The following is a 12,819-nucleotide window of genomic DNA, read 5'->3' as shown; positions in this document are numbered from 1 at the left end:
TTCCCGCCCCCCCCCCCCCCCCCAAAAAAAAAAAAAAAAAACCCCAAAAAGAGAGAGACGAATCTGTAACATAAGCAAATATTGCAGGAAGGTCTATTTGGTCGGAAGACGTGGTCCTGCCCAAGCGGCTTGCACTGCAAAAGAACTGCGGGAGATTCTTGGTAACTTTTGCATCCCTTCATGCACGAGTTCATTTCACAATTCAGTTTTCAAAATTCTGAACCCAAAACACCTTAGAAAACGCTCTTAGCAGAACTCTTGTAATAAAAGAAAAACATTTATAGATTATCATAAGTCTGTGATTTTAAACCATTTCAGAACATAAAGACTACATTTTGTGCTCTTCCACCTGAGACTTAACTGGAGGTTTGGTATCCATTTATAGGTATTCGTAACGTTGATATATCCATACAGGAAGTGGATCTACGTTTAACACCAGCCGATGAGGTATACAATGCATCACATTTTGTTAATTGATCACTATTTTTCCATATCAGGGGGAAATAAAAGCATTTCGGTTTTGTTGCCACTTTTATGGTTGTCGGTATTAGAATTATTTCCCAATAATTGCTGTAGTGTGTTTGAAGACTTGGATTCCTTTTGATGCTATCTATGTCTTAATGTTGTCACTTGGTGAAGGAAGAACTAAAAAGCAACAGAATAAAGAGGAGAGTTCATGAATTGCTATCTAAGGCCGCCGCCAAACCCAGAACTGCTGGTTTGAACCAACGTGAACTTCATTTTGTCTTCTTCCGTAAGCCAGATAGTTTTCAGGAGTCAGAAGACAGAACTGGCCATGTTTCTGGTGTGCACTTTGAAAAGACAGTTCTTAAAGGTAATTTTTGTTTCTGCTGGGCTCTTCTAGAATGCTGGTAATAAGTCTTACTCGAAGCCTTACTAAGCCATTAAACTATCTGTTGTGCAATGAATTGCTTTTAAATATTTAATTAGTTGACTTTGTTTTGCAGGTGATGGCCCTGGAAAACAGATAGCCATCGGCACTGGAGAATTTGAAGATATAAAATGCGGGTATTATCCTATAACCGGGAAATCATATAAAAATACTTGGGTTCCTCGTTGTGAAAATTGTTTGCTTTGCATGAAATCTTTTCTACTGGTTTCATTGTAATGAAATATCCATTGGTTACAAACTTACAATACTTCATATCCTCCATAGATTGAAAGAGATTGATATTATGCTCTGCAAATAAATGATTGCTATCAAACAAATTGGAGAGTACTCACTGCATACATTGCAACCTTCTGACATTTTGTAGGTTGGTACTTAAGAGCATTGGTTACAAATCAGTACCAGTTGATGGCTTACCTTTTGATTATAAGAAAGGTAGAAAAACAATTAATGCTTCGGATCCATTCACTTCTACTCTGTCAATACGTGTGGTACACATTTCGTTTTGGTATCTTTCAGATACTAGTCAAGGAAAACTTGTTCCTTGGTGTACGTGTCGTGTCATCTGACAGGGCCTCATGGTTGTACATTTCTAACATTTCAGGTATAGTTCCAAATTTTAGGGGTCGAGTGTTGAGTGACACGTCAGGGGATCCGACACTTCTTGAAGAGGGCTTGTATGTTTGTGGTTGGCTGAAGCGAGGACCAACTGGAATTGTGGCCACAAACCTGCATTGTGCTGAAGAAACTGTACGTGTGTCTTGGTTTTCCATTCATATTATTCCTAAGGACACTTTAACTGACCGTAGTAGTAAGATAACAACAAAATCAGTCACACTATGATGACTTGGTAATTGCAATACTTCATAGCATGTAAGAAAACATGTTGAATAACACCAAGCATAAAATTGATTTTACTTCTATTTGTAGGTTTTGAGTATATCAGAAGACATTGAAAAAGGAATGTTGATTTCATCAGCTGCCTTACCAAAACCGGGCAGAGAGGGTCTTCTCCAGCTACTACAAGATAGAGATGTGAGGATAGTTTCATTCAGTGATTGGGAAAAGATAGACTCCGAAGAAAAGAGGCTTGGAAGTTCAAGGAACAAGCCTAGGGAGAAACTCTCCACCTGGGATGAGCTACACAAAGCTGCCCTAGAATGACTTGATTTTTTATACATCTTATACCAGGAACACAAAATAATTGAAAGGATTTCATGATACGCACTTGTTGCGGAAGTCATCCTCTTATTTGTTGTAAACTTTTAGTTTTTTTGAAAAATGTTAATAATATGAGGAATTCTTTTTAGCTCAAAGTTTTGCTAATCGTTGCTGTGATATCTGCTCGCAGAAGAATGCAGATTTGGCTTCCATTTGTCTAACCCTTGTCTACTTGTAACCCCTTTTTTTGCTTCAAAATATTTGTTAAGCACCATGTTGTATAGGTTTTCATGTCATGGGGGTTCGGCTATATTTTTATGTTGGTTGCCGAAGACCTAACACAACCCTCCTCCTTTATCCGGGCTTGGGACCGGCTATGTACCGCAAGTGTAACATAGGCGGAGTTATAACATATTTAACAAGAAAAGAAAATTCACAATGATCTTGAATTACATATGGATGATAGAGTAACACGCTAGTTGTAAAAATTGGGTATTTACTATTTACTAAGGTTATAAGAATTGAAATGGTCACGAAGCAATAGAGTTAAAGGTTTAAAGATTTACAACAACAACAACAACAAAACCTTGTCCCACTAAGTGGGGTCGGCTACATGAATCAAACAACGCCATTGTGCTCTGTCGAATAGTCAAAGTTTTGATCTTCTTCCTTTGTGCATAATCGACCAAGGCTCGGAAGAGTCTTCTGTCCCTCATTAAATAACTCGTAGAAGTAGCTCTTCCACCTTTCATTAAATAACTCCGCCTATGTTACACTTGCGGTAAATAGCCGGTCCCAAGCCCGGATAAAGGAGGAGGGTTGTGTTAGGTCTTCGGCAACCAACATAAAATATATATATATATATAGCCGAACCCCCCATGACATAAAGGTTTAAAGATTTAAATAAAGTTTAATTTAAAATAATATATTTATATAGGAAATATTTATATTTTTTTGTTTTATTATTTTAAACAGTTAATTGCTAAAATATTAGGTCGTTTAACCAAAATTATTAGTTTTTTCAGTTTTGATCGATTCATTTATAATTGTTTTTTTTTTTTAATATCTTGAATAGAATTGGTTTGATAATAAATTTCTGATTAACTCATTTAAATTGGTCAGTTCGTTTTGAAAGCCATGGTATTTAAGGTCAAAATATAGTTTCATTATACTTGAGAAGAATGAGCCTACGTACAACTCTAACCTAAAAACTGGCTGAATGGTTTAACATACGGAAACTTTTATGGTGGGGAAAGTATTTTTCGGTCTTTCACGGACCGAATTAAAAATTTGAATTATAAAAATTTTTGGGACTCATTTGAAATTTTGCAACTGAGCATTAGGTTCTATCTGGTGGTGATGTGGCATAGAGATTATAATGTTAACTACAATTTAAGAAATGCAACTCAAATTTAATTAAAAACTGAGTCAGGTGAGGTGTTTGTATTTGAAGAAAAACACAGTTGCCACAACAGGTGCTGAGCACATTTCTTGAAGGCGGACGGAGCAACGAAGAGTTTTCCCATTCGAATACATTTCGGTCATCCACAATTACTCCATGGAAGAACTCGTTGATGAGGTAGGTTTTCTAGCATCAGTTTATGTTCGAGACCTTTTTTTGTGGTTGAAGTCGCTGTTGTCGACGATCTAGATTTTTTTTTAGGGTTTAGGGTTCTTATTGTTGACCAATTTGGATACCCATTTTTTGGGGTATTCCTGGAGATGTTGTTGGTGACCTGTGTCGCAGGACATTGAAATGTTGTGGTTGTTACAGGATCAGGCTAGGGGGATAAAAGGAAGCTACACAGTCTCTTCGAACATTCGACAACGACCCCAAGAACAGGTGAACATGTGTCAGTTTCTTTCTTTTGCTATAGTGGATAAATGAGTTGCTGTGAAGTGCATGTTTAGTAAGATTTGGACTCTGGGATTGTTCTTGTTTTGGCTAGGCAGGTTGTGACAGGTGAGACAGTTGGTGTGGATGAAGATTGAAGAAGATGCTGAATATGGGGAGGATTACGAGTAGCTACAAGAGCCCGGGATGATTGTCGACGGAATTGGATCATTTAATAGAATAGATTTTTCTTCTTTAACATATGAGGAGATGCGGAGGTTTGAGTTTGTGGACTTGCAGACAGCTTATGACTTCTACAATGAGTATGGGCGGATTCAAGGGTTTTCTATTCGGAGGTCAAAGGTTGGAAGAAGCACAAAGATTGGATCGGAGGGAGAAATTTTATGGCAAATTTTTGTTTGCTCGAGACAAGGTGAGAGAGACACCAAACATATTCATCGGGTAGAAAGGAAAATGGATCCTCGACCAATTACACAATGTGGGTGTGGTGCACAAATAAAGGTTCACGTTGATCATAGCACTGGCCGTTGGTTCGTAGATAAGTTTTGTGACGAACACAACCATGAGATGCTAGATGCAAGGTTCCGGGGGTTGTTACGTTCTCATAGAGTAATCAAGGAAGGGGACATGCATCAAATTAACTCGATGAAAAAAGCTGGGATGCGTGTGTCAATCTTATTTCGTGCATTTGCCACCCAATGCGGGGATTTGAGACAGTTGGATTTGAAATTAAAGACATCTACAATGCAATAGAGAAGCAAAGAAGAGTGGGGGCGAGTGATGCGGAGTGTGCCTTAAAGTATTTGTGTTGTCTAAAGAGGAATGACGCAAACATGTTTTGGAAATTCTCATTGGACGAGGAGAGGAGGCTGCACAATATATTTTGGTGTGATGGTACTAGCCGACATGACTATAGTGTGTTTGGGGATGTTTTGGGGTTCGACGCAACTTATGGGAGGAATAGGTACAAGTGTCCGCTTGTAATATTTTCGGGTTTGGATCATCACATGTGGACTATGGTATTCGGTTGTGCAATTCTCAGCAACGAAGTAGAGGAAAGTTATGTTTGGTTGTTGCGAGCATTTCTTGAGGCAATGAAAGGACAAGAACCGAAATCTGTGTTGACCGATGGAGATTTGGCAATGAAGAATGCAATTAATGCTGTCTTTCCAAATGCACATCACAGGCTGTGCAGCTGGCACCTGCTACGAAATGTGACTGCCTGCATTGGCCGGCCCATGTTTCTTCGCAAGTTCCGAGTTTGCCTGATGGGTGACTTAGAGGTAGATGAGTTTGAGAACCTATAGAGCGATATTGTGGAAGAGTTTGGGTTGCAACAAAACCCGTGAATACTAGATATGTATGAACGGAAGCATGTGGGCTAATGCGTATATTAGAGGCAAATTTTTTGCTGGGCTGAAGACAACGTCTCGATGTGAGGCATTGAACATGCAGATTGGGAAATTTATTGGGAACGGATATAATCTACGTGAATTTATTAAGCATTTTCAACACTATCTCGAGTTCATGAGAAGAAGAGAGTTAGTCGCCGATTATAAATCTGTGTATGGGCAACCCATTGTTAAGTCGAAGTTGGAGGCCTTGGAAAGCTACGCAGCAACAGTATACACGAAAGAGGTTTTTGAACTATTCCGGGAGGTCCTCCTTTTGTCTAGCAATGTAAGAGTTGTATCTTGCAAGAAAACTAGCACGTGTTCCCTGTTTGAGGTCACCATGTACTGCCGGGACCAGTCCTGGAGTGTGGCTTGGGATGAGGCGGATGACGAATTTACTTGCTCATGCTTGCGTATGGAATCATTTGGCATTCCTTGTGTGCACATGGTGGGGGTGTTTGTTTATCTGAACATCACTCAGCTTCCGGTGAAGACCATATGCAAAGGATGGACGAAGAAGGCCAAGCAACCGGCAGTGGACTCATCTGGACAGGTAGGCGAGATTCCTGATACTGCGTATATGAGCATGCACGCAGCTTTGCTAAATGATTGTAGAGAGTTAATTAAGTTGGCCTGCTAGTACTTTGAAGACTACTCTGAAATGAAATCCATGATATGAAACCAAAGTAATGCGTTGAGAGAGAAGCATCGGTTAAGGGTTGGCATAGCTGATTGCGGAGAAAAGGTATCCGTTTGCGATCCGTTGCGGGCGAGACATAAGGGATGCGGCCGACGAGGGTTAACTGCTAGGGGAAAACTCGGCGTGTGCAACGTTGCAGTAAGTGTGTAGAGTTCGGAAGAAAAAGGTGCAGGGGCATGGCCGTGGCGATGGAGGGTTGGGAGAACACGTCGGTGGCCTAGGAGGGTAACTACACAGATGAAATGAATGTGAGTGACATTTATATTTTACAAGAAAATTATCTAAGTTTGTGTGTTGCTTCTTATTTTGGTATGACATGATACCATGTACCAGTTTGATCAGCAAGGGTTTCTTTGTTATTGTATGGCTGCTAGCTTGTTGAATTAGGTATTAATCCCACCATTTGCTGGTGCCATTTGACGTTTTAGGTTGATGAAGATAAGTATCTCATTTGAAGATTTGGTTTATGCAAATTCATGATGTGTAATGAAAATTTCAATGCTTAGTTCAGTTTTTTTATATGTAATTCATGATTTGGTTTGGCGTTTGGTTTTTGTGTGAAGATTTTAACAGCCACTCTCTTTGCAATGACATGCTTGCATGTTGCAGTTGGAAAAACCTTTGCTACATATTTTCGACTGCATTATAATCAACGGTATGCAAATGTGATTTGCATCAAGCTTCATAAATCATATTTGTTTAACATCTTCAAACTGGGTTGTCAATATAAAATGGTGGTATTATATGGACTTGTGTCATCACTTCCATTTTACATATGAATTCATGCGTATTTTCATGTCCCACCACTTTGTTTCTTTGTTTGACATCGCAGGCTACTTAGCTGCGATCATTAATTTTTGGGTTTGGGTTACTAATTACAATTTGACTCAAAGTCATCTACGGAATTGAATATCATCATTGTGATAATTAATTATATTTTTAATAATTGCATGACAGGAATATGTAAATATATAACAACATGTCGATTTTCTAAACAACTAATTAATTATTTGTATGCATCAAACTTCTTTAATATTTATCAACCCATGTTAGTTTACAGCATTAAATTTGTAAATACTGGTTTTGATGAAGAATGGAAAATAATATACCTTCAAGAGTGATTACACATAAGTTGTTGATGTGTATTATCGAGAGCAGGATCCATCCTGATTTATATATGTAGAATGGAGTGGTGCCGAATGGGTGGGGTTGGGTTTGCATTGGAAAAATAGTGGATATCTGTGTCGAGGTTATTTAATTTATGAGGTTCTTTGGCAACATCAACTTTAAAAGAATAAGTTTTACAATATGGAGGCAAATTATGTGTAATTATTAATGAAAGAATTGAATATCTAATAAGTTTGAAATACACATTTAAAATCAGGAAGCATTAACTATAAGGCAAAGATTACATCCTCGATTATGAGATGCATAAACATGTATACGTAGATGGATGAAGCCCATTAGACTAAAGTACTTTCATTAGGTGACATTTCAATAACATTACAACTAGGTGCAGTGGATGCAACGATACTATTGTCAATCAAAATGCAAAATGTGCAGCCAAGTACTCGAATTTTACCATTCGGAGAGGGGTTGTGTCCAACGGATTCAGTTCCATTTGTGGATACTGAGCAAAAAACACAACCATGCGAAATACAAAGTTTGATGCAATACGGCATTACCAAGAGTGCCTGGAGGCATCCCATGACATGGAACTGCTGCCTTTCATAGTACTAACGGCATACACTTCAACGTTATGGGATTGCCTACAACACATGATTCAAAATGGTAGGAACTGAGTTTACTTAGTCTGAGCATATGTCACCCTAGTAGACTAGATGCAAGAAATTGACGAAAATTTGAATACATTAAACCATAATCAGCTACTACAAATATTATGTAAAGCATCGAATTTCCTTCAAGGTAGCACTTCAGCCATGGTGCGCTTGCTATTCCAGTTGATGACAGCTCTCTGGAGAAATTAATCCCGCATCTGGTTAAAGTGCTCAATCACAAATCCGAGGACAGTGTCAATGCGGATTTTGTCAGCTAGCAGGTCGATATTGTTATGCTGCGTTGTCACAAACATGATTAGAGTTATGTTACCGTTGCCCCAAAAAAAAAAAGAGCAGTTTCAGTACATAGGTAATTGTGGAATATCGTTTTTTACCAATCGGATTTAATGTGAAGTATTGCTCCATCTGAAGCCAGAGGAGCACCTAGAGCTTGTCCTTGTAGCTGGAACAAAACGACAAGCATCAGGGGCTAAAGCCAGTATACACCCCAACAAAAACATGTCTATTATTTACTAGAAGAACTGCCTTACCAGTTACCCATGTTAGGGATTCCAAGTACAAACTCAGGGTTCCATTCAGCTAGTGGAGGCCTGCGGCCCAGGAGATTGAGATTCAGAAATTTCTCCTTCAGAATATAATCCAGAGTCCTTTCTTGCACATTAACAAATCCATACATGTCAAAATTAACACTAAATGCATGGTTAATAAACTGATATAATGTTTTATGGCCCAAACCATGTTTATAAAATAGATTTCACTTAAAATGGCTTACTTTTTATTGTCCCAACTGTATTTTGCAAAGCAATATTAACGGCATTTTGACTAGATTGTACTCACTCTAGATAGCCCAACTCACTCTATTTGGCCCAACCCACTTCAAAAGTTATAGAAACAGCATGTCACCTATTTTACTTACTTTTCATTGACCCAACCCAGTTGAGAAGTAACACCAACTACATCATAATTAAATGGGGTTCATACTGTAGGCCCAATCAAATTTTATAGTAACCCTATCTTCTTGTAGACTAAATTGGGCTCTCCTATTTGGCCCAAATCAAGACACACCTGTTCAAACAAAAAATTGAAGATTTTTTGAAGCTAGCAATTCCAACATGCATCGCACCCAAGATATGATACCACCAAAGTCTGACCCAGAACAAAAAAAAAAAAACAACCAAAGCATATCCCATTGTTGGTCCATGCAGATACCATGAACATGCAAGTAACGTAGCCAGCTATAGTTCCCGGTTTAGGAAAACTCACCACAGCTTTGGCAGTGTATTTCTGTCTTATGATTGAATCATCAGTCGGATAGCAATCCATAAGTCACATCTTCCCACAGTTGATGTCCACAATAACCAGGTAGAAGTGACCCTCTCCAATAATATCTACTTTGTCAGCCATTTGGACATAGATCTGCAAGAAACATAGAGAACGTTATTCCTGTTCCAACTAAGAAAATTGACACTCGGAATGCAGATGGATAGAAGCTTCAAGGCAAAATGCTAACATATCTTAGTGCTGCTGGTCTTGGTAGCCAATCCCGAAAGAAGAAGGCAGCCACCTGAGAGTCATCTATGTCTGGATCCAGTACGAATTCCTGGAGTGGAATAGACAACAACGTTGAAAAAAACAACATTTGGAAAAAATAATTAACTTGATAACCATAACCAACCACTAAGTCGGGATGCTCACCGAGAAATGTAGCGGGAGTGACCACACAGTTCGTTGCTCAAGCTGGGACTGGGTCCATGATGTTTTATATGCCATGAGCTGCATAACATACGCAGATGGTTCTTGTCCCGGCTGCAGGCAGTAGAAATCTTACCTCTGTAGCTTCATGTCACCTCTCTTGAACAACGTTTCACTAGGGTTCATGGATTCTCCAAATATATAGGCAATGGATTGGGCTTCATCGATACAATATTTCATCCCTTTGTTGATCTTGAACTTCGCACGAATAAACTGTATTATATACTAGACTTGGTTAGCCGACATTTGTTTGTACAATCAAAATCATCCGGTAACGATAACATGACAACCAACGTCAAGAACGACTTACAGAAGGGAACGTCACACCGACCGTAGTGGATGACATCGGAGATGCACTCTCACAGGGTGCCCTTCTCATCTTTCCAGATTTCTTCATCTCTTCCGGAGTTAAAAGGGTCAACTTCAGGATCTTGGATGGGCTATGGTAGCCTCGACCTGGACTTCCGGAACTCACAATGCCATCTCCAAATCTCTCCTAACCAAACAAATTGAAGAGTCATTAGTTAACCAATAACGATGCAAATAATCTTAACTAGATACATGTTCATCGTAGAAGACGATTAAGTTGAAGACCGTTACCGCAAACTGAGTTCTCTTCAGTTTGGCTGGATTGTTATCCTGTGGGTCAACCCAAGAGCCACCCAACCGCAATGTGCTCCTGGTTGTCATGGTGGGATGCATTGATTTGGCTGCATCCAACTGGATCATAGAGCCCAGCATTATAGTATCGTTCGACCACACTCCATGTAGGCTTGGGATGTAGTGTTGATCCTGCTCAACGGGAATAGGCACAATGGGGCTAGAGCCAGGTGTGGAGTTTGCTTCGAGCATCACACCCGATTTGGGTGGTGGCGGTGTAACTGTGTGCTCCGAAACAATGCTTTTTTCGCGGGTCAGAGTTACTCCAGCGGTGGCCGTTGGTACGTCGGATCCACCACCGTTGCCGGGCTGGAGAAAGCTTTCTGTGCAAGCCTCAACTAAAGCCATCCCCCGCCGCATGTCCTCCGCCAGGCTTCCCACTTGATCGACATCCTTCATGTGGGTCTGTAAATATAGAAGACAAATACAATTTTAATGCATTGGAAAAAATAAACCTCACTGCATGGTTAGTCCAATAGAGACCGAAGACGAATCTTATGAAGGCGAATACAATAGAATACTTACATCCAGCACCTTCAACAGGTTTTGGCTCAACTCCTTCATCGTGCCATTCACCTAGAGAAGGGCAGCGGTGATACATGTAGCCTGACCACCAGAAGAAATTGGTTGTAAGTCTATGATCAATTACCAACATCATTTTAAGCCACATAAAAAAAAGAAAAGAAAATTCTTGTACCTCTCCCCCCCCCCCCTTCGAATCTTTGGAGTCATGATCCATATTCTCGGTTGCATGTTCAGACGCTCCCTTTGGCTTATCCGTATCGTTAACCTTGCCTCCATCATACTCACTGTCATTTCCCCCACCCGGAGCCATAATGTTGCCTCCTTGTTGGTCCATATCGTCCACCACCTCTGTTTCTATTTCTGTAGTAGCAGACACCACAAACTTTAACCCTTTGTCCACAGAGATTAATTTGTAAAACAATATAGGGCAACAAATTTGTTGAGATTGCAAGAGTCGACTCTACTTCCTTTTAACGTTGGGGCAGGTGATCCTCCCACCCATCGCTTAGTGCCGTAGGGGAATGGTATGCACTCATAGCTCCACCAAGACCTCATCATAAGCTGTCAAGTGGTTAACATAATTATTTATAATTTAATTATTTAATCATTTGCCATGTGTGAAATTACGTATATTAAACATATATGTAATGTAATATAAAAATTTAATTTTTTTTAATAATTTACCACATGGCAAAAAGTTATTGGCTGTTGGTTCATATTCCCTTTAGAGGAATCCTTAGCCTTGGTCAATAGTACATGGATTCTCTCCACTATTCACCCAGGTGGTTTTTGGATCCCATGTGTTAGAATAAAATCTCCGTTTATTTTTATTGGAATTGCATCCATTTACTACCAATGGAGCTGCTCTTACCCTAGTTGAACCAGCGTCATCCTTGGCAGTTGAATAAGTCACTATTCAGTGTCACATCACCCTTTGCTTTCACTATTTCCCAGGTGAAATGACTACTGGTGCAGCCATCACTCATTCAAGTACAATTTATACGCTTCCATAAGTTCTTTCCGGCGCAATGTTTATGGATGTTTTGTAGAACCTTATCTTCCTGGATACTCCGGAGCACTACCAAAATTAAATTGCCAATTACCACAAATTCAAATTACACGCATCATTTGTGAAAATTTTGATTAGATTTTTTTTGTGTAAAACTTTCTATGAAACGCGTATTAGTTAACACCGCGTTGTCTTTCCGGAGAAAAACATGACATCAACATCAACTGCATTTAAGTTACAGTTTAACGCGGCAAAAACAAAACCATCATGAATTCAAGTTTTTGAGTACTCCATCTAACTAATTTATTCAAAACGGGAATTCTTATCCGAATTAGCCTAAAATTACAATGGAGGATGCTTGGTTGATCTGGGCACACAAAGATTTTATAAACAACAATTCGTTGGTTGAATCAGTATTATTCAAAATAATCAAGAATGAATCATTGAACCAAATAGGTTACAAAGGTTAAGGAGATCCAATTCATTCCTGGTTAACAATACCTATTTCCATCAATTGAACAACGCAGTGACACACACAACATGCATCCAAATGATGTAAAACACATAAACGAAAAAAGGGTAACAACTACATTTTACAGACCAACAATAAGAACTCACACATAGCGGGGCCATGTGCATTGCTTTCACTAGTCAAATTCTTATGAATCGCCCAACATAGCATACACCAGAATCAACCGACTTTCAGGGGGAAATTGTTACTTGCTGCGAGTCTTCGTTCTGAACAAATTTGACATCTGATCCATTGCCTCTATTAATTGCATTAAAATCTCCCTGTTTTCCACCTCTAGCTGAGACACACGCCCCTCTAGCTTGGTGACTGCATGTTGAAGTCGCGCAATGGCACTTGCTGCGCCAATGCAACACCACAATAAACGATCGGTTACTCAAAAATAAACCCAATTTCTTTATTCACAGTCTAAAGTAGAAAAATTCCAACCGTATCGTAAAAAATATACCGTCTGAACCGGGGGGTGGTATTCACTTTCATTGGGGGAAGTCGGCTGTGTCTCTAGTGACACTTGATGCGAGGATG

General features: G+C 39.5%; 3 protein-coding genes across 5 annotated transcripts in view; all 3 read left to right on the top strand.

The window, feature by feature from the left end:
• LOC107630280 (NADPH:adrenodoxin oxidoreductase, mitochondrial) overlaps positions 1-2,181 on the top strand; it is a 7,082-nt gene extending 4,901 nt beyond the window's left edge. The window contains exons 8-14 of one of the 3 annotated variants that reach the window (XM_016333379.2): positions 88-161; positions 386-447; positions 640-835; positions 969-1,029; positions 1,278-1,345; positions 1,515-1,660; positions 1,841-2,181. In XM_016333379.2, the coding sequence (XP_016188865.1) occupies positions 88-161; positions 386-447; positions 640-835; positions 969-1,029; positions 1,278-1,345; positions 1,515-1,660; positions 1,841-2,074 (841 nt within the window). In that variant the 3' untranslated portion in view covers positions 2,075-2,181. Of the gene's footprint in view, positions 1-87; positions 162-385; positions 448-639; positions 836-968; positions 1,030-1,277; positions 1,402-1,514; positions 1,761-1,840 lie in introns of those variants that run through there. The other 2 variants (XM_021118725.1, XM_021118726.1) reach the window with 2 other exon arrangements.
• On the top strand, positions 4,113-4,679 carry LOC110269431 (protein FAR1-RELATED SEQUENCE 5-like). Its single transcript, XM_021117256.1, has one exon. The coding sequence runs from the start codon at positions 4,113-4,115 to the stop codon at positions 4,677-4,679; it is 567 nt and encodes a 188-aa protein (XP_020972915.1).
• Positions 5,301-5,960, top strand: LOC107632935 (protein FAR1-RELATED SEQUENCE 9-like). Its single transcript, XM_016336579.1, has one exon. It carries the CDS (start codon positions 5,301-5,303, stop codon positions 5,958-5,960), a length of 660 nt encoding a protein of 219 aa, XP_016192065.1.

Source organism: Arachis ipaensis, chromosome B03 (assembly GCF_000816755.2).
Source record: "Arachis ipaensis cultivar K30076 chromosome B03, Araip1.1, whole genome shotgun sequence".
In the NCBI taxonomy this organism is placed as follows: Eukaryota; Viridiplantae; Streptophyta; class Magnoliopsida; order Fabales; family Fabaceae; genus Arachis; species Arachis ipaensis.
Note: the sequence above shows the minus strand (reverse complement) of the source record. Positions and strands in the feature narration are given on the sequence as shown.